Below are 21,538 nucleotides of genomic sequence, written 5' to 3'. Positions count from 1 at the left end.
AAGAAAAAGGGAATTTTGTTTACTTACCGTAAATTCCTTTTCTTCTAGCTCCTATTGGGAGACCCAGCACCCGCCCCTGTGCCCTTCGGGCTGGTTGTTCTTTTGTGTACACATGTTGATGTTGTTTTGTTCTTTTGGTTCATGGTCTTCAGTTCTACGAACATCCTTCGGATTGAATTTACCCTAGACCAATTTATAAGTTTTCTCCTTCCTGCTTTTGCACCAAACTGAGGAGCCCGTGACGCACGGGAGGGTGTATAGGCAGAGGGGAGGGGTTACACTTTTTAAAGTGTAATACTTTGTGTGGCCTCCGGAGGCAGAAGCTATACACCCAATTGTCTGGGTCTCCCAATAGGAGCTAGAAGAAAAGGAATTTACGGTAAGTAAACAAAATTCCCTTTTTTTTGTCACCCAGGCCTCTCAAAGTCACTTCAAATGTGATGTGGTCGCTAAAAAAATGGTTTTGTGAATTTTGTTGAAAAAATGTGAAATTGCTGATGAACTTTGAACCCTTCTAACTTCCTAACCACAAAAAATTTTGTTTCAGAAATTGCGCTGATGTAATGTAGACAAGTGGGAAATGTTATTTATTAACTATTTTGTGTGACATAACTCTCTGGTTTATGGGCATAAAAATTAAAAGTTTGAAAATTGCAAAATTTTAAAAATTTTCATCAAATTTCCGATTTTTTTTACAAATAAAAGCAAAAAATATCGTTCTAAATTTATAACTGTCATGAAGTACAATATGTCACAAAAAAACAATGTCAGAATCATCAGGATCCATTGAAGCGTTCCAGAGTTATAACCTCATAAAGGGACACTGGTCAGAATTGCAAAAAATGGCCTGGGCATGAAGTACAAAACTGGCTTCGTCCTTAAGGGGTTAATAATGTCCTCCTGCTGGTTCCCTTATGTCCCCTATCATGCCATTGTTTACACACAATTAAAGATATGCTCACCTATGGTCCGTTCTCTCGGTGCCTCCAGGCGCTTCTTGCAGTCTGCAGACACACAGACCCCTCCGTGATAGCGTGAACGGAGCGGCCGCTGCAGGATGTCGTCATGGCTTTACTACAGTTGAATGCTTTACGGTTCCACAAAGCATTCAACTGCAGTAAAGCGCTGACAGCCTCAGCAGCCCTGTGTATTGGACGCGATCATGGAGGATTGCTGCTTGTGGACAGCAGGCACACACACACTCCTCCGTGATACCGTCCAATACACAGGGCCGCCGAGGCTGTCAGTGCTTTACTGCAGTTGAATGCTTTGTGGCGCCGTAAAGCATTCAACTGTAGTGAAGCCATGACGACATCCTGCACCGGATGCTATCACGGAGGGGTTCTATTTCTGTCTGTATATTCTAAAAGCGCACAATGCAGATGATTTGATACATACCGCTCCTCACTTCTCTTCATTGCACAGAATTCTTTGCGGATAACCTGGGAGACTTTTTCATCTTCCTGAGACGGTTCTCAGATGAAGTTTTGGAGACAGCGGCAGAATCACTGGAACAGATACTGGACTTCATAACCGTATTCACCGGCAGTGTTGAAAGGTAAGGGGAGCGGCATACGGGGAGCATCATGGGTGGCAGCGGTACCACCTCCTTTACTGTACACCATAAAGTAAACTGTTAACTTACTAGAAAGACAAAAAATGGGATTTATTCTTTTGATTATATTAATACGGTACTAATACCGTATTTTTTGGATTATAAGACGCACTTTTCCTCCCAAAAATTTGGAAGGAAGATGAGGGGTGCGTCTTAAAATCCGAATATAGCTTACTGGGGGGGCTGTCTATGCAGCTCTGTGTGCGGGCGGCCGGGTGGGTGCAGGTGGTCAGGTGCATGTCGCTGCGTGCTGGTACCTGTATGCCTGTCGGTGCTGGTAGCTGGCTGCCTCTCTGTGCGGGTAGGCGGCTCTGTGCAGACGGGTGGCTGTGCGGCGAGTGTCCTAGTCTGTCCGCAGTCCCGGTTTCAAATGATGGCGCCAGGAGTCAGCGTGTGCGCAGATGGAGCTCTTGGATGAGAGCTCCATCTGCGCACTTGCCGTTCCAGGCGCCATCATTTGAACCGGGACTGTGGACAGACTAGTACACTCACTGCATCAGCCTGCTCCACCACTGACCCGCCGCCGCTGCTGCTGTCACTGACCCGCCGCCGCTGCTGCTGTCACTGACCCGCCGCCGCTGCTGCGGTCACTGACCCGCCGCCGCTGCTGCTGTCACTGACCCGCCGCCGCTGCTGCTGTCACTGACCCGCTGCTGCTGTCACTGACCCGCAGCCGCTGCTGGTCTCACTGACCCGCCGCCGCTGCCACCACTAGCACAGCCTCTGCCCCCTGTGACCCCACTCCACCACCGCTGCCGCCCCCTCCGGTAAGACAAAACCAGAGTGTAAGACGGACTATATATATATATATATATATATATATATATATATATATATATATATATATATATATATATTTTTAATCTCTAAATTTGGGGTGTGTTTTATAATCCGGTGCGTCTTATAAAATGAAAAATACGGTAATTGCTTTAACAACTCTTTTTAAAGGGTTAATACCGTCTTCACCCTGATAGTTCTTGTAAATACAAGCAATTTTTCTGATTTATTAAATTTTTCAGGCGTTCTTGAGATCTTGAATTGGAAACTGGCCATCGCTGCTAGATATCAGAACATGCGCAGTCATTACAAGCTGTGTGCGATTGAGCTTGTAAGCGCTGTATGGAAGTTGGCCGGGATCACCGGAACACGATGTTGCCTTTTTATTCCCAGTGCTTACAATGCTAGAATGCAGTAGTGGTCGGTTTCTTACGCAACAAGCTGTAAACAATAGAAAAAAAAAAGTGTTCTCTCAAGAACGGCTGCAAGTTTTCGTAAGCAGTAAACGGCAAAAGTGCTTGTATTTATAAGCAAAGTCCAATAATAACAATCTGTCAAGATGGGACTAACCCTTTTAAAATGTCTTTTAGGATGAAAAACCCCCACCTACGTGCCAAGCTTGCAGAGGTGCTGGAGGCGGTCATGCCACATTTGGAACAAACCCAGAACCCACTTATCTCCAGCGTGTACCACCGCCAGAGAATCTTTTGTTCTTATCGACACGCCCCACGTCTGGCCGAGGCGCTAATAAAGGTGTTCGTCGACATTGAGTTTACTGGTAGGTGGTCGATTCTGATTTCCACTAGTCACGGACACGATGAGCACGGCTGCATGGCCTAATCTACACACCATTTACTTTAAGGTGACCCGCATCAGTTCGAGCAAAAGTTCAACTATAGACGTCCTATGTATCCCATCTTAAGATACATGTGGGGGCAGGACACCTATCGGGAGAGCATCAAGGTGAGCGGAGATTTAGATATCACCCGTATTTATTCTTATTGTCATTGGATAAAAGGCTTTTCTGGCATAATTAATGATGAATGGGCACTACCATGCTCTGTACTCGTAACTAGTGATGAGCGGGCTCTACCATGCTCGGGTGCTCTGTACTCGTAACTAGTGATGAGTGGGCACTACCATGCTCGGGTGCTCAGTACTCGTAACTAGTGATGAGCGGCCACTACCATGCTCGGGTATTCATAACTAGTGATGAGCGGGCACTACCATGCTCGGGTATTCATAACTAGTGATGAGCGGGCACTACCATGCTCGGGTGCTCAGTACTCGTAACGTGATGAGCGGGCACTACCATGCTCGGGTGCTCGTAATGAGCAGTCGGACGCTCGGATGGGCATGACTCGTTTACTGAGTATAATGTAAGTCAATGGGAATTTCCAGAAAAAATGCTCGAGTTCTCCATTGACTTCTATTACAGTCGGTGCACGAGACGCACCCATGTGAGTATCTGACTGCTCGTTATGAGCACCGGAGCATGGTAGTGCTTACTCATCACTACTAATAACATTATTGGGTGCATGGATGGGGTGAAAATAATGACATACTCATCCAAGGTCATCTCTGTGGATCCAGAACAGGCCTCTCCAATGATCATTACCAGAAACTATGACATCACCTTACTTATTTCACGGAGGTCCGTGATTGGCAGCAGCGGTGAGTTGACAATTGCACGTCATCGAATTACATGCCGTTCAAGTTACCTGACCGCTGCAGCCAATCGCAGCAATCCTGTGAGAGAAGGATGAGACCATTGCTTCCCGTGATAGTGCAGAGCACCTGAGTGACAGCAGATGAGCAGGTCAAATATTTACACCCTGTAAACCCACCCCGGTATCTTTTATTTTGTAATTTAAAAAATAAAAATACTCAAGAAAAAATAAAAATGTGTTTATATATATATATATATATATATATATATATATATATATATATATATATATATATATATATATATATATATATATATATAAAAACACATTTTTTAAATTATATACATACATACATCCATACATACATGTCAAGGGAGAAATTTAGGTGAAGATAGCTAATGGTATCTTCATTCAGAGTATCCAGTGACACGGATCGAATTAGCTATATATCTGCGCAGATCTTACTGAATCAGACAATGATCACACAAGACGTGTTCCCTGTTTGAGCCAATGTCATAGACTGGTCTTGTGTATTGGAAAAGACTCAATTATACAGAGTGCAACATTGACCTTGAAACTAGAACAGGGAGTAGGGAGTATTCAACTCCTTAGTTTTTTCCAGTATGTTATAAAATACCTCTCTGCTCATTATTCCTTCTTTCTGTGTGTGAAACTACTGATAAGGCTCCCAATTAACTTAATGAATATCTCCTTTGTTCATTTGTAGCTTGGTTAACTCTTTCTTGTATATACAGTTTAGAATCATATTATGGCGTCTGTGCAATTGTCATATAGACACAGATTATTATGCTACTACATCTATATTTTAATTATTTACATGCACAGATATTCTTATTTCGTTTGAACAAACAATTTATAGCCCAGGCTACCTTCACACACACACATACATACATACATACATACATACATACATACATACATACATACATACATACATACATACACACATACACACATTCAGGCCCATTAAAAAATAGTCCTGAATTAATTTATTTCCTTTGTAACCTGCAGAGACTTGCGGATTACGCTGCTGAAAACCTCGAGGCTGTAAACCCTCCTCTTTTTCTGCGCTTCCTTAATTTGTTAATGAACGATGCTGTGTTTTTACTAGACGAGGCGATACAGGTAAGTGAGAATATATAGGGCACCCCTAAATTCTGTGAGCGGCATCAGCATTAAGGGGTTGTCCAGAAATAGAAAAACATAGTTGTTTTTTTTCAGAAACCACAGCGCCCATGACCTGTGACTTGTGCTTGGTATTGCAGCTCGATTCCATTCACTTCCATGGGGAGGAATTGCAATACCAGAGACAAGCCATGATAGGGAGCAGCCATGGCGTTTCTAATCCTGGACAAAGACCTTATACAGGACAAGTTTGGTCCATCAATCTACTATATAAAGCTGAGTGTATGTGTGTGTGTGTATGTGTATATGTATCTATGTCCGCTAAAGGAATTCACACCGTCGCATTTACAATCACGAAATTTTGCACAGACGCCTCATGCGACTCAAGGAACGTCATAGACTATGTTTTAATAGGAAAATTTAACCCCGCGCTTTACAGTTACTCTCCAAAAAACTTTCCTCCATTAAAGTCAAATGAAGCTGCGAGCTAAAGGTTATTAATAGCAGCTGTGATTGGTTGGTATAGGAACAAAATAAATTTAGTATAAGAAGCTTATGTGTGAGGGAAAGAGAGAGGGGCAGGGAAAGAGAGAGGGGCAGGGAAAGAGAGAGAGAGACAGGGAAAGAGAGAGAGAGACAGGGAAAGAGAGAGAGAGAGACAGGGAAAGAGAGAGAGAGAGACAGGGAAAGAGAGAGAGAGAGACAGGGAAAGAGAGAGAGAGAGACAGGGAAAGAGAGAGAGAGAGACAGGGAAAGAGAGAGAGAGACAGGGAAAGAGAGAGAGAGAGACAGGGAAAGAGAGAGAGAGAGACAGGGAAAGAGAGAGAGAGACAGGGAAAGAGAGAGAGACAGGGAAAGAGAGAGAGACAGGGAAAGAGAGAGAGACAGGGAAAGAGAGAGAGACAGGGAAAGAGAGAGAGACAGGGAAAGAGAGAGGGGCAGGGAAAGAGAGGGGCAGGGAAAGAGAGGGGCAGGGAAAGAGAGAGAGAGGCAGGGAAAGAGAGAGAGAGACAGGGAAAGAGAGAGAGACAGGGAAAGAGAGAGAGACAGGGAAAGAGAGAGAGACAGGGAAAGAGAGAGAGAGACAGGGAAAGAGAGAGAGACAGGGAAAGAGAGAGAGACGGAAAGAGAGAGGGGCAGGGAAAGAGAGAGGGGCAGGGAAAGAGACAGAGAGAGAGGCAGGGAAAGAGAGAGAGGCAAGGAAAGAGAGAGAGGCAAGGAAAGAGAGAGGCAGGGAAAGAGAGAGGCAGGGAAAGAGAGAGAGAGAGAGACAGGGAAAGAGAGAGAGACAGGGAAAGAGAGAGACAGGGAAAGAGAGAGAGACAGGGAAAGAGAGAGACAGGGAAAGAGAGAGACAGGGAAAGAGAGAGAGAGAGAGACAGGGAAAGAGAGAGAGAGAGGCAGGGAAAGAGAGAGAGAGAGAGGCAGGGAAAGAGAGAGAGGGAGAGGCAGGGAAAGAGGGAGAGGCAGGGAAAGAGGGAGAGGCAGGGAAAGAGAGAGAGGCAGGGAAAGAGAGAGAGGCAGGCAGACAGGGAAAGAGAGGCAGGCAGGGAAAGAGAGGCAGGCAGGGAAAGAGAGTGAGAGACAGGGAAAGAGAGAGAGAGACAGGGAAAGAGAGAGAGAGACAGGGAAAGAGAGAGAGACAGGGAAAGAGAGAGAGGCAGGGAAAGAGAGAGGGGCAGGGAAAGAGAGAGGGGCAGGGAAAGAGAGAGGGGCAGGGAAAGAGAGGGGCAGGGAAAGAGAGAGGCAGGGAAAGAGACAGAGAGAGAGGCAGGGAAAGAGAGAGAGGCAAGGAAAGAGAGAGAGGCAAGGAAAGAGAGAGGCAGGGAAAGAGAGAGAGAGACAGGGAAAGAGAGAGAGGCAGGGAAAGAGAGAGGGGCAGGGAAAGAGAGAGGGGCAGGGAAAGAGAGGGGCAGGGAAAGAGAGAGGCAGGGAAAGAGACAGAGAGAGAGGCAGGGAAAGAGAGAGAGGCAAGGAAAGAGAGAGAGGCAAGGAAAGAGAGAGGCAGGGAAAGAGAGAGAGAGACAGGGAAAGAGAGAGAGACAGGGAAAGAGAGAGAGAGACAGGGAAAGAGAGAGAGAGAGACAGGGAAAGAGAGAGAGAGAGACAGGGAAAGAGAGAGAGACAGGGAAAGAGAGAGAGAGACAGGGAAAGAGAGAGAGAGAGACAGGGAAAGAGAGAGAGAGAGGCAGGGAAAGAGAGAGAGGGAGAGGCAGGGAAAGAGAGAGAGGGAGAGGCAGGGAAAGAGGGAGAGGCAGGGAAAGAGGGAGAGGCAGGCAGACAGGGAAAGAGAGGCAGGCAGACAGGGAAAGAGAGGCAGGCAGACAGGGAAAGAGAGAGAGAGAGACACAGGGAAAGAGAGACAGGCAAAGAGAGGCAAGCTGTGACAGAGGCAGGCTGTGACAGAGAGAGGCAGGCTGTGACAGAGAGAGGCAGGCTGTGACAGAGAGAGGCAGGCTGTGACAGAGAGAGGCAGGCTGGGACAGAGAGAGGCAGGCTGGGACAGAGAGAGGCAGGCTGGGACAGAGAGAGGCAGGCTGGGACAGAGAGAGGCAGGCTGGGACAGAGAGAGGCAGGCTGGGACAGGGAAAGAGAGAGAGACAGGGAAAGAGAGAGAGAGAGAGAGACAGGGAAAGAGAGAGAGAGAGACAGGGAAAGAGAGAGAGAGAGAGACAGGGAAAGAGAGAGACAGGGAAAGAGAAAGAGAGAGACAGGGAAAGAGAGAGAGAGAGACAGGGAAAGAGAGAGAGACAGGGAAAGAGAGAGAGAGACAGGGAAAGAGAGAGAGAGACAGGGAAAGAGAGAGAGACAGGGAAAGAGAGAGAGAGAGACAGGGAAAGAGAGAGAGAGAGACAGGGAAAGAGAGAGAGGGAGAGGCAGGGAAAGAGGGAGAGGCAGGGAAAGAGAGGCAGGCAGACAGGGAAAGAGAGGCAGGCAGACAGGGAAAGAGAGAGAGAGAGACACACAGGGAAAGAGAGACAGGCAAAGAGAGGCAAGCTGTGACAGAGGCAGGCTGTGACAGAGAGAGGCAGGCTGTGACAGAGAGAGGCAGGCTGTGACAGAGAGAGGCAGGCTGGGACAGAGAGAGGCAGGCTGGGACAGAGAGAGGCAGGCTGGGACAGAGAGAGGCAGGCTGGGACAGAGAGAGGCAGGCTGGGACAGGGAAAGAGAGAGAGACAGGGAAAGAGAGAGAGAGAGACAGGGAAAGAGAGAGAGAGACAGGGAAAGAGAGAGAGAGACAGGGAAAGAGAGAGAGAGACAGGGAAAGAGAGAGACAGGGAAAGAGAAAGAGAGAGACAGGGAAAGAGAGAGAGAGAGAGACAGGGAAAGAGAGAGAGACAGGGAAAGAGAGAGAGAGACAGGGAAAGAGAGAGAGGCAGGGAAAGGGAGAGAGGCAGGGAAAGAGAGAGAGGCAGGGAAAGAGAGGCAGGCAGACAGGGAAAGAGAGGCAGGCAGGGAAAGAGAGGCAGGCAGGGAAAGAGAGGCAGGCAGACAGGGAAAGAGGCAGGCAGACAGGGAAAGAGGGGCAGGCAGACAGGGAAAGAGAGGCAGGCAGACAGGGAAAGAGAGGCAGGCAGACAGGGAAAGAGAGAGAGAGACACAGGGAAAGAGAGACAGGCAAAGAGAGAGGCAAGCTGTGACAGAGAGAGGCAGGCTGTGACAGAGAGAGGCAGGCTGTGACAGAGAGAGGCAGGCTGTGACAGAGAGAGGCAGGCTGGGACAGAGAGAGGCAGGCTGGGACAGAGAGAGGCAGGCTGGGACAGAGAGAGGCAGGCTGAGACAGAGAGAGGCAGGCTGAGACAGAGAGAGGCAGGCTGAGACAGAGAGAGGCAGGCTGGGACAGAGAGAGGCAGGCTGGGACAGAGAGAGGCAGGCTGAGACAGGGAAAGAGACAGAGACAGGCAGAGAGGGAAAGAGACAGACACACACTATCCCGGGCAACGCTCCCACTGCTGCTGCCTGGTTACATTATATTTAAAACAATCTAGGTTAATTTTCCTGAATGTCACTTTCTGTCACCCAGTACCTGAGCAAAATTAAAGTCCAACAGATAGAGAAGGACCGCGGAGAGTGGGACGCGCTGAGCGCCGACAGCCGACGGGAGAAGGAGTCCAATCTGCTGATGTTCGGACAGCTCGCCCGCTTTCACAATATTATGTCTAATGAGACGATCGGGACCCTGGCCTTCCTCACCTCCGGTAATGATGCTTGTAATGTCGTGTATTGGGCTTGTGCAACTTTGTATATTGATTACACCCAGCGCCATGTCCCAAGGTTGGCAGCAAATACCAAAAATGACATATTTTTTTTTCTTCCCAGACATTCGCTCGCTGTTTATCCAACCGTTTCTAGCAGAACGGATCATCTCCATGCTGAATTACTTCCTCCAGCATTTAGTGGGCCCCAAGATGGGAGCCTTGAAGGTGAAAGACTTCAGCGAATTTGACTTCAAGCCTCAGCAGCTGGTGTCGGATATCTGCACCATCTATTTAAACTTGGGGTAAATATGGAACGACAGAAAAATTGGGGAGTCCGATGATGCCATCAGGGCGAAACTTATGCTCCTAAACAAAATTTGTATTCTCTCCTGTGCTGCAGAGATGAAGAGAACTTCTGCGCCTCCGTGCCGAAGGACGGCCGCTCCTACTCACCAACGCTGTTTGCTCAGACTGTCCGGGTGCTGAAGAAGATCAATAAGCCGGGAAATATGATCGTAGCCTTCACAAACATGGCAGAAAAGATTAAGGTGAGACCAGTGTAGGTGACACATTTCACCAAAGGATTCAGAAGCAGGACTGTATTGCATTTGGTCTCTGGACGTCTCAGAAATAGAACTCGTAATTTACGACATCTCGTAAATAACGTTCTGGTTTTAGTCCTTAGCGGACCAGCAGCAGCGAGAGGAGGAGACGTACGCCGATGCCCCAGATGAGTTCCTGGATCCTATAATGAGTACTGTCATGTCGGACCCTGTTATCCTGCCCTCCTCCCGGGTCACCGTGGACAGGTCAACCATTGCTCGACATCTACTTAGGTATTAAACAAGCGAATTGTCACACCTGTTTTTTCTTCACTATGTGGATAATGTGATAGATGGGTGTGTGATCCCATATAATAACTCGATTACTGACGGGAATCTGGTAGCAAGTGGTGATAAGTGAGCACTACCATGCTCCAGTGCTCAGTACTGGTAACTAGTGATGAGTGGGCACTACCATGCTCCAGTGCTCAGTACTGGTAACTAGTGATGAGCGGGCACTACCATGCTCGGGTGCTCAGTACTGGTAACTAGTGATGAGCGGGCACTACCATGCTCGGGTGCTCAGTACTGGTAACTAGTGATGAGTGGGCACTACCATGCTCGGGTGCTCAGTACTGGTAACTAGTGATGAGCGGGCACTACCATGCTCGGGTGCTCAGTACTGGTAACTAGTGATGAGCGGGCACTACCATGCTCCAGTGCTCAGTACTGGTAACTAGTGATGAGCGGGCACTACCATGCTCAGGTGCTCAGTACTGGTAACTAGTGATGAGCGGGCACTACCATGCTCGGGTGCTCAGTACTGGTAACTAGTGATGAGTGGGCACTACCATGCTCGGGTGCTCAGTACTGGTAACTAGTGATGAGCGGGCACTACCATGCTCGGATGCTCAGTACTGGTAACTAGTGATGAGCGGGCACTACCATGCTCAGGTGCTCAGTACTGGTAACTAGTGATGAGCGGGCACTACCATGCTCGGATGCTCAGTACTGGTAACTAGTGATGAGCGGGCACTACCATGCTCGGGTGCTCAGTACTCGTAACTAGTGATGAGTGGGCACTACCATGCTCGGGTGCTCAGTACTGGTAACTAGTGATGAGCGGGCACTACCATGCTCAGGTGCTCAGTACTGGTAACTAGTGATGAGTGGGCACTACCATGCTCGGGTGCTCAGTACTCGTAACTAGTGATGAGTGGGCACTACCATGCTCGGGTGCTCAGTACTGGTAACTAGTGATGAGCGGGCACTACCATGCTCAGGTGCTCAGTACTGGTAACTAGTGATGAGCGGGCACTACCATGCTCGGGTGCTCAGTACTCGTAACTAGTGATGAGCGGGCACTACCATGCTCGGGTGCTCAGTACTGGTAACTAGTGATGAGCGGGCACTACCATGCTCAGGTGCTCAGTACTGGTAACTAGTGATGAGCGGGCACTACCATGCTCAGGTGCTCAGTACTCGTAACTAGTGATGAGCGGGCACTACCATGCTCAGGTGCTCAGTACTGGTAACTAGTGATGAGCGGGCACTACCATGCTCGGGTGCTCAGTACTGGTAACTAGTGATGAGTGGGCACTACCATGCTCGGGTGCTCAGTACTGGTAACCTTTTTTCTAAGGATCAGATTTTCTGGCCCTTAAGGAATATAATATGTTTGTTTTTTCTTTTAGTGACCAAACCGACCCGTTTAATCGCAGCCCCCTGACTATGGATCAGATAAAACCAAACCGCGAACTGAAGGAGAGGATCTGCACGTGGCTGTCGGAGCGGAAGAAGCAGAACGAAGAGAACCGGAATCAGGCTTTATAGACGGACTCAGACGCCGGACATCTGTGCATCGCTTTGATAGCTGAAACGTTCAGAAGCCGGACGTGGACTTCTCCCCCCTGCTGAGCAGCTGGACCATACGGGGAGAGAAATCGGGGGGCTGACCTCACAAATCAGCCACAAATGGGGGGGGGATACTGTGACATAAAGCTCATTTTATCATATTTAACATGTATTTAACAGATCTGCCAAAAGTGGTCCTGAGGAGTCCCTCTGACCATTGCCTGCTCTTGTAATTTGGGAATGTTTGTAAGACGTAGCACAGTAGATACATCATGTATTACACACATACCCACATTATATGATCCCTTAATGTCCAGGCATATCCTCAGATGTAATTTATGTAATTCATGAATATATTTTATTTAATTTTACAAATTTGCAGTAGAGGTAGAAAAGCTTTTTTTTTTTTTTTTTTTACCTTATCGGACTGCAAAATGTTCTTTTCTTGCTGTGAATTCAGGTTTTAAAGGGTTATTTCCATCCTCCTAAAGAGGGATACTGTCTAATAGTTCTTGTAAATACGAGCAATATTGCAATTTACTGTTCGTTAAAATTTTCATCCGTTCTTGAGATGTTAATGCTTTTTTCTATTGTTTACATCTCGTTGCCTAGGAGACCGACCACCGCTGCTAGACTGCAGAGCATGCAAAGTGCTTACAAGGGCTTCTCTACTGAGCTTGTAAGCACTGTAGCTGGTCGGGATTGCGCTGTGACCGCTTACCGTAATCCCCGGCCAGCTTCACCGCAGTACTTACAAGCTAGAGAGCAGCGGTGGTCGGTCTCCAAGGCAACCTAGAAAAGTGTTAATATCTCGAGAACAGATTAAAATTTTAATAAGCAGTAAATTGCAAAATCACTTGTCTTTACATGCACCATCCCGACAGTATCCGTCTATGAGGTTGGGAATAACCCTTTTAAAACAATGATGACTTCATGTTCATGGTTTTTATCTTTATTGGTAAGAGTTAGTCTGTGCATTAAAGGGGTTATCTGGCGTCGTCTAGAACCACTCAGTTCTGCATGGGAAGTGAAGGGTGCCAAGACTTATCGTGCACGTGCCTTGCTCCTTACAATGGATCGTGTGCAGGATAACCGCATAAGAAATGAGTAGCTCTGGATGTAGCCAGGTAACTCCCTCTTAAAGGGGTTGTCAAGGACTAAGAATTTCGGGCGCTATCTTTATTAGATCACTGGGGGTCCGACGCCTGGCACCCCCACCAATCGGTTAATATTGGCTCCAGCGGGGGCTAGATGCAAATAGTGAATGGATCCGGAACAGCACCGCTGTGTACTGTCATGTCCGTCCTGCAACTATTCTCCTATGGGTGATGCGGTGCCGGAGAGTGGACAATACAGTGTGCGGAGCTGTGGTTATCTGGCTCCTTCTGCTGGTTACCTCCAGCCACCACAGGACCCACTAGCCACTATTTTTTGGGGGGTTGCTTGCCGTGTATTGGACCTCCACTGATCTGATCTATTGTAAGGATGGGTCATGGATTTTAATCCTGACATCCCCTTTAAGAGTGTAGAAATGCTGGTAAGAAGATGAGGCATCACATTGTCTAGATATTAGACCCCAGCTGTGGACTTGTAAATTAATAATTATCCTGGTTAATAAATTATAAAAAAAATATATCTGTTTCCTTCCATTTTATTCCTTTTATTAGTTTTATACATTTTGTACGTCAGAGTCTTTGTACCAGACAGTAATGCGGGGGGCACTGCCGCTGACCGGTGCGCTCTAGTAATGTAGGGGGCACTGCCGCTGACCGGTGCGCTCACGTAATGCGGGGGGCACTGCTGCTGACCGGTGTGCTCCAGTAATGCGGGGGTCACTGCCGCTGACCGGTGCGCTCCAGTAATGCGGGGGGCACTGCTGCTGACCAGTGTGCTCCAGTAATGCGGGGGGCATTGCCGCTGACCGGTGCGCTCTAGTAATGTAGGGGGCACTGCCGCTGACCGGTGCGCTCCAGTAATGCGGGGGGCACTGCCGCTGACCGGTGTGCTCCAGTAATGTGGGGGGCACTGCCGCTGACCGGTGCGCTCTAGTAATGCGGGGGGCACTGCTGCTGACCGCTGTGCTCCAGTAATGCGGGGGGCATTGCCGCTGACCGGTGTGCTCCAGTAATGCGGGGGGCACTGCCGCTGACCGGTGTGCTCCAGTAATGCGGGGGGCACTGCTGCTGACCGGTGTGCTCCAGTAATGAGGGGGGCACTGCCGCTGACCGGTGTGGTCCAGTAATGCGGGGGGCACTGCTGCTGACCGGTGTGCTCCAGTATTGCGGGGGGCACTGCCGCTGACCGGTGTGCTCCAGTAATGCGGGGGGCACTGCCGCTGACCGGTGTGCTCCAGTAATGCGGGGGGCACTGCTGCTGACCAGTGTGCTCCAGTAATGCGGGGGGCACTGCCGCTGACCGGTGTGCTCCAGTAATGCGGGGGGCCCTGCCGCTGACCGGTGTGCTCCAGTAATGCGGGGGGCACTGCCGCTGACCAGTGTGCTCCAGTAATGCGGGGGGCACTGCCGCTGACCGGTGTGCTCCAGTAATGCGGGGGGCACTGCCGCTGACCGGTGTGCTCCAGTAATGCGGGGGACACTGCCGCTGATCGGTGTGCTCCAGTAATGCGGGGGGCATTGCCGCTGACCGGTGTGCTCCAGTAATGCGGGGGGCACTGCCGCTGACCGGTGTGCTCCAGTAATGCGGGGGGCACTGCCGCTGACCAGTGTGCTCCAGTAATGCGGGGGGCACTGCCGCTGACCGGTGTGCTCCAGTAATGCGGGGGGCACTGCCGCTGACCGGTGTGCTCCAGTAATGCGGGGGGCACTGCCGCTGACCGGTGTGCTCCAGTAATGCGGGGGGCACTGCCGCTGACCAGTGTGCTCCAGTAATGCGGGGGGCACTGCCGCTGACCGGTGTGGTCCAGTAATGTGGGGGGCACTGCCACTGACCGGTGTGCTCCAGTAATGCGGGGGACACTGCCGCTGATCGGTGTGCTCCAGTAATGCGGGGGGCACTGCTGCTGACCGGTGTGCTCCAGTAATGCGGGGGGCACTGCCGCTGACCGGTGTGATCCAGTAATGAGGGGGGCACTGCTGTTGACCGCTCTGTGCGTGCTTGACCACTGCTGCTAGATAGCAGAGGTGGCTGGTAACCTAAGCAACGAGCAGTAAGCATTGACCCCGGGGCACAGAGTCGCCATTGCTGCTGAATGTATCAGCCACCATTATCAGAAATAAGGAGTGGAGGAAACCTTATTAGCCGCTCCTAAATATCAGTGCTGCCGGAAATTTCGTCTGTTAGGAACGCATCGTGTGCACCGCGGCACATCACTGACGGCCTCCGCTGGTGGGCGGGGCACTGATTCACTGCGGTCATGTGACCGTGACGTCATTCAGGTTTTTCTACATTTGTCTGAGCGCGAAACTGAAATGAGTGACGTCAGGGGGCGGGGCCACGTCTACTTCCGCTGAGGTGAAGCCGGCGCTGGGAGGTCTGTGTGTGCCGGCCGGGAGCAGCGGCTGCAGGTGACATAAAGCGCTGCGTTATCACACACTGCACCGTGCGGTACCGCGTCCTAGCCGCTCACACACAGTCCGCTGGAGGGACGGAGAGTCGTGTCCGGTATCGCATGTAGCAGTGTGTCAGCTAAATAGAGACCTGTGCTGAGCACAATTCCGGTTTTTTCATCTGGCCCCTCTATTGGTCCGTGGTGTATAGCCCCCCTGGCCCCTCATCCCCCCTAATACCTCTGTGAATAGCCCCCGGCCCCTTACCCCACCTGTGTATAGCCCCTCGCCCCCGCTGTGTAACATCTCGCCCCTACATTGTACCCCCCCCAGTGTATGGCTCCTGTCATGTAACCCTCGTCCAATTGATGTATAACAGTCACTCAACCAAAGTCCCCACCGCTCTGCTGACCCCATAACTGCCGAGCCGTACATCACCAAGCACAATGCCGAGCCGTACATCACCAAGCACAATGCCGAGCCGTACATCACCAAGCACAATGCCGAGCCGTACATCACCAAGCACAATGCCGAGCCATACATCACCAAGCACAATGCCGAGCCGTACATCACCAAGCACAATGCCGAGCCGTACATCACCAAGCACAATGCCGAGCCGTACATCACCAAGCACAATGCCGAGCCGTACATCACCAAGCACAATGCCGAGCCATACATCACCAAGCACAATGCCGAGCCGTACATCACCAAGCACAATGCCGAGCCGTACATCACCAAGCACAATGCCGAGCCATACATCACCAAGCACAATGCCGAGCCGTACATCACCAAGCACAATGCCGAGCCATACATCACCAAGCACAATGCCGAGCCGTACATCACCAAGCACAATGCCGAGCCGTACATCACCAAGCACAATGCCGAGCCGTACATCACCAAGCACAATGCCGAGCCGTACATCACCAAGCACAATGCCGAGCCGTACATCACCAAGCACAATGCCGAGCCATACATCACCAAGCACAATGCCGAGCCGTACATCACCAAGCACAATGCCGAGCCGTACATCACCAAGCACAATGCCGAGCCATACATCACCAAGCACAATGCCGAGCCGTACATCACCAAGCACAATGCCGAGCCATACATCACCAAGCACAATGCCGAGCCGTACATCACCAAGCACAATGCCGAGCCGTACATCACCAAGCACAATGCCGAGCCGTACATCACCAAGCACAATGCCGAGCCGTACATCACCAAGCACAATGCCGAGCCGTACATCACCAAGCACAATGCCGAGCCATACATCACCAAGCACAATGCCGAGCCGTACATCACCAAGCACAATGCCGAGCCGTACATCACCAAGCACAATGCCGAGCCGTACATCACCAAGCACAATGCCGAGCCGTACATCACCAAGCACAATGCCGAGCCATACATCACCAAGCACAATGCCGAGCCGTACATCACCAAGCACAATGCCGAGCCGTACATCACCAAGCACAATGCCGAGCCGTACATCACCAAGCACAATGCCGAGCCATACATCACCAAGCATAATGCCGAGCCGTACGTCACCAGGCACAATGCCGAGCCATACATCACCAAGCACAATGCTGAGCCATACATCACCAAGCATAATGCCGAGCCATACATCACCAGGCACAATGCCGAGCCGTACATCACCAAGCACAATGCCAAGCCGTACATCACCAAGCACAATGCCGAGCCATACATCACCAAGCATAATGCCGAGCCATACATCACCAGGCACAATGCCGAGCCGTACATCACCAAGCACAATGCCAAGCCGTACATCACCAAGCACAATGCCGAGCCGTACATCACCAAGCACAATGCCGAGCCGTACATCACCAAGCACAATATAGAGTGTCTGATGTAAAGCCACCACTGGACTCTGGAGGAGACGTTTTCTGTGCAGTGATGGATCACGCTGCTCTGTAACTGATGGAGGAGTCTGGGTTTGGTGATGGAGAACGTTATCCACTGACTGCATTGTGGCCCCTGTACAGATGGTGGAGAAGGATGATGCTCCGGACTGTTATTAGGGGGTGACCTCAGTTCCTTAGCACCAGTGATTAAAGATCTTAATGATTCAGCACAAGACATTGTGGACAATTGTAGCTTCAGCTCTGTGGGAACAGTTTGGCCCTTTTCTGTTCCCCGTGACTATGCCCAGTGCACAAGCTCCGTACAGGCATGGACCATACAGAACATCAGGCCAAATAGAAACACTTTGTTTGGACCTATTTGTCTGCAAATCCTTTCTGTTACCAGAATGACATTACTAATGCGGATTGTCTCCTTGCAGATGTCAGAAGCTGTTATTGGAATAGCTGAGATTGTGCGATGCCTTCGTTTCGGCAGGTCGGGGAGAAGCAGTTACCCCATGAAATTATCTTTATGTCTTGGTCTCCCAAGAGGGATCTCATTGCACTTGTGAACAAAGCTGGAGAGGTAAGAGTCACATTGGACGTCGTTCTAATATTACTGTGCTTCCGACTTTCTTAGCGGAGAGAGCCTTGCCGCGGGCAAATGGTCCCCGAACCCAATCTGTCTCCGATGGAGAACATGTTGAGGATAAGAATTGAGTAACCTGAAATACTTAATTCAGCCATTTCACAGACCCAGATATGTAGTTTAGTTGATGTTGCCTAACATACATATTTATGAATGCTTTTGTTTTCTACTAACACTATATATATACAGTACAGACCAAAAGTTTGGACACACCTCATTCAAAGAGTTTTCTTTTATTTCTCTATCGTTTCATTGGGGGACACAGGACCATGGGTTATGCTGCTGTCACTAGGAGGCTGACACTAAGTAAACATAAAAAGTTAGCTCCTCCCTAGCAGTGTACACCCCGAGTCGGAGGCGGGCTCAGATCAGTTTTAGCTTAGTGTCGTAGGAGGCTGATGTGGGCCGTCTCGGCCCCCCTCAGCCATTTGTGTTTTTGCGCTTTTTTGTTTTATTTCGGCGCCGCTTATCGCTCTCATACCTGTCTTCTTTTTCTCTGCAGGTATTCTCTTCACTCATCCTCCGCAGCCCTGTGGGTACCACTCCCCAGGGTCGCAGGGGCTTGAGATTTCGGGCCCTCTCCCCCGTCCATCCCCGTGGTACCACTCCCGGGGTTGCGCGTGTGGGCAGGTTGTCGTGGGCACCCCTGATTCACCCTGCGGTATCACCCCAAAGGGCGTACAGGGGCATACAGCAGGGATGGAACCTCCGCAGCGTTTGTATTCCGATGGGGCCCTTTCACGCTGCCTTCTCCTGCAGGGGGGCTGCTTCCCCCATCATGATGCCCACTTCCCTGCCTCAGCACGCTCTCCCCCGGAGTCCTCAGTCTTCCTGGACGAGAGCACTGTACACAGGCAGGGGCAGGGCGCCCTGCCTGCACCGCATCCGTCGCTGGGCCGGCGCCGCCGAGTACAGGTAGGACCGTCCTCTCCTGCACCTTCCCCTGGCCCTCTCCAAAAATTTAGGCCCCGGTCTCGGCCTAGTCGCTCCTGCGTCCTAGCCACGCCCCCGCTGCAGCGCTATTGGCCGCCGGTCGTCTGGTCCAGTCTCCTCCCACCGCTCAGCCTCCTGGCTTGTGGTGGGGGCTGTGGATCCTCCGTTTTTCGCGCCTGAACGCTGCTCCTCCCCCAGCTCCTCCAGCGTCCCCTCGCCATTTTAGCCTGTGTCTGGTCCCCTGAGGCTGCAGCGCGCCGGCGTTCTTCCTCTCTCTGGCCAGCTCACTCCTGGACTCCCTCTTCTGGACTGGTGGGCAGCACACAGGACCTGGGTAAGCCCTGCTCCTAAGGAGTAGCCCTCACTAGGTAGCGTTCTCTGAGTTTAGGGACGAGTTAACCCTCTCCTGTCTCCTTCCTAGCAGCCACCAGGGAGAGTACTTTTTTTTTCACCATGCCTAATGCTAAGTCCACCCGACCCAAGCAGGCCCCCTTTGCCTTATTTTTTGCATGCTCCTCCTGCAAGACCAGATTTACCCAAGGCCAGGACGCCCCACTATGCTCCGTCTGTTCTTCAGACTCGCAGCCTCCGCAGGACCCCTCGGCCGACGCTTCTGATACCGCAGACGCCACAGCGCCAGATGCTACAGGGCCCTGCGTCCCGCCCTCTCCCCCCCCCCGACTGGCTAGCATCCCTGTCCCAGTCTGTAGATTCCCTCTCTGAGGCTTCTCAGACCATCGCGCAAGCACTGCGCCTGCTGCCGTCGCTCGCCCAGACTCCCGCAGACCTGACGCAATCGCCTCCGGAGCAGGTGAGCCCCGTCGCAGGGACCTCCTCGGCTGCTCAGAAGCGGACCCGCCAGGTCTCGCCTTCAGCCTCTTCCCAGGTTTCACCTTCATCCCCAGGTCCAGACCATCATTCCTCCGGAGAGACTTCTGACCACTCCGATGATGATTCTGATGCAGCACCCCTGCTGGACTCAGAGCGGGCGGCTGATATTCGGCGTATGGTGAATAGCCTGATAGAAGCAGTAAACCAGACCCTAAAGGTACAGGTGGACCCAGTCTCCTCCCAGAGCACCCAGGTCTCGTTTAAGCGGATGAAGCGGGCCCAAAGCGCATTCAGCGGACATCCAGAATTCGCTGAGTTACTGCGCAGCCACAGGCAACAGCCGGACAAGGTATTTACCAGCGGTAAGTCCATTGATTTGCATTACCCCTTTCCTGAGGGTCTTCGAAAGGATTGGGCAGGCTCCCCTGTGGTCGACCCCCCAATCTCCTGCCTGTCTTCCCACACAGTCCTTCCACTCACTAACGGTACGTCTCTCAAGGACCCCACGGACCGTACGATTGACAGGTTGGCCCGTTCCGCCTTCGAGGCAGCGGGCACATCCCTCTCACCGGCCTTTGCCTCGGTTTGGGTTGCCAAGGCACTGATGTCCTGGGCGGACACGCTACGCTGCGGACTCCGCGCCATTCCTGCCAATCCGGACCTGGTCCTCATCGCCTCGCAGATTTCCCTCGTGGGTGAGTACCTGCTCAATGCAGCCCTGGCATCTGCCAATTGCGCGGCCCAGGCCGCCAGCAACAATGTGGCCATCCGTCGAGTCCTCTGGCTCCGGTCCTGGAACGCGAATGCGGCCTCTAAGAAGTCACTGACTTCCCTGCCCTTCCTAGGGGGAACGTCTTTTCGGAGATGAGCTGGACCAGTTGATCTCCGATGCGATGGGAGGAAAGAGTACATCTCTCCCCCAATTGCGCCCCAAGCGCTTCCAGAATCGGCGCCCCACCGCTCGTTTCCGGCCCTTTCGCAGCTTCAACTCCACTCCCCAGCCGCAAAAAAGCCGCTCTCCGAGAGACAGGAGGACCCCGTCATTCAAGACCAATCCCGCCTTGCGTTCACGTCCCCGCCAGTCCACGAAATCCTCTTCCGGTTACCGCCGACGCTCCTCCAAGTGACTCGCGGTCGGCGCGCAACAGCGCCAGACTCGTGGGAGGGCGTCTGTCTTGTTTCCAGCATGTGTGGATCCCCCTGACCGACGATGCCTGGGTCAGAGAGATCATCACCTCAGGCTACAAAATAGAATTCGAGTCAAAGCTACCGAGACGTTTTTTCCTATCTCGCCCTCCTGAGTCTCCCGCGCGGGCTCGCGCGTTCTTTCACTCCATAGACTCCCTCCTCCAAGCCGGAGTCGTGGTACCAGTTCCTCCCGCAGAACGTTTCAAGGGGTTCTATTCCAACCTTTTCGTGGTCCCCAAGAAGGACGGCTCTGTCCGCCCCGTCTTCGACCTAAAGCTTCTAAACAGGTCGGTGAGGCCTCGGCCGTTTCGAATGGAGTCACTCCGGTCCGTGATCGCGTCCATGGAGGTCGGCGAATTCCTGGCATCGCTGGATATTCAAGACGCCTATCTTCACGTCCCTATAGCCACTTCTCACCAACAGTTCCTCCGCTTTGCGATAGCGGAAGATCACTTCCAGTTCACGGCTCTTCCTTTTGGCCTCGCATCCGCCCCCAGAGTCTTTACGAAGATCATGGCGGCTGCCATGTCCGTCCTACATTCCAGAGGTGTTATGGTCATCCCGTACTTGGACGATATGTTGATCAAGGGTTTTTCTTTCGAAGACTGTCGTCTTGGGGTTCAGGTCACGATCGACACCCTTTCACGGTTAGGGTGGCTGATCAATCGGAAGAAGTCCTCTCTGACCCCGGCCCGACAGATTACCTTTTTAGGCATGGTATTCGATACCACCCAAGGGCGAGTTTTCCTCACACAGGAGAAGATGTCCT

General features: G+C 51.3%; 2 protein-coding genes across 4 annotated transcripts in view; both read left to right on the top strand.

Annotated features, from left to right (window-relative positions):
* Positions 1 to 13,436, top strand: part of UBE4A (ubiquitination factor E4A) — a 103,974-nt gene extending 90,538 nt beyond the window's left edge. For all 3 annotated transcript variants that reach the window (XM_075328754.1, XM_075328755.1, XM_075328756.1), the window contains exons 12-20: positions 1,426 to 1,558; positions 2,983 to 3,170; positions 3,255 to 3,355; positions 5,095 to 5,208; positions 9,233 to 9,407; positions 9,529 to 9,709; positions 9,808 to 9,955; positions 10,086 to 10,243; positions 11,644 to 13,436. In XM_075328754.1, the coding sequence (XP_075184869.1) occupies positions 1,426 to 1,558; positions 2,983 to 3,170; positions 3,255 to 3,355; positions 5,095 to 5,208; positions 9,233 to 9,407; positions 9,529 to 9,709; positions 9,808 to 9,955; positions 10,086 to 10,243; positions 11,644 to 11,782 (1,337 nt within the window). In that variant the 3' untranslated portion in view covers positions 11,783 to 13,436. The remainder of the gene's footprint in view (positions 1 to 1,425; positions 1,559 to 2,982; positions 3,171 to 3,254; positions 3,356 to 5,094; positions 5,209 to 9,232; positions 9,408 to 9,528; positions 9,710 to 9,807; positions 9,956 to 10,085; positions 10,244 to 11,643) is intronic.
* Positions 13,437 to 15,244: 1,808 nt separating this feature from the next.
* Positions 15,245 to 21,538, top strand: part of ANAPC4 (anaphase promoting complex subunit 4) — a 170,535-nt gene continuing 164,241 nt past the window's right edge. The window contains exons 1-2 of the mRNA XM_075329394.1: positions 15,245 to 15,327; positions 17,609 to 17,754. Coding sequence (XP_075185509.1) covers positions 17,647 to 17,754 — 108 coding nt within the window. The 5' untranslated portion in view covers positions 15,245 to 15,327; positions 17,609 to 17,646. The remainder of the gene's footprint in view (positions 15,328 to 17,608; positions 17,755 to 21,538) is intronic.

The sequence above is a fragment of the Anomaloglossus baeobatrachus genome, chromosome 11, assembly GCF_048569485.1.
Source record: "Anomaloglossus baeobatrachus isolate aAnoBae1 chromosome 11, aAnoBae1.hap1, whole genome shotgun sequence".
Lineage (NCBI taxonomy): Eukaryota > Metazoa > Chordata > Amphibia > Anura > Aromobatidae > Anomaloglossus > Anomaloglossus baeobatrachus.
Note: the sequence above shows the minus strand (reverse complement) of the source record. Positions and strands in the feature narration are given on the sequence as shown.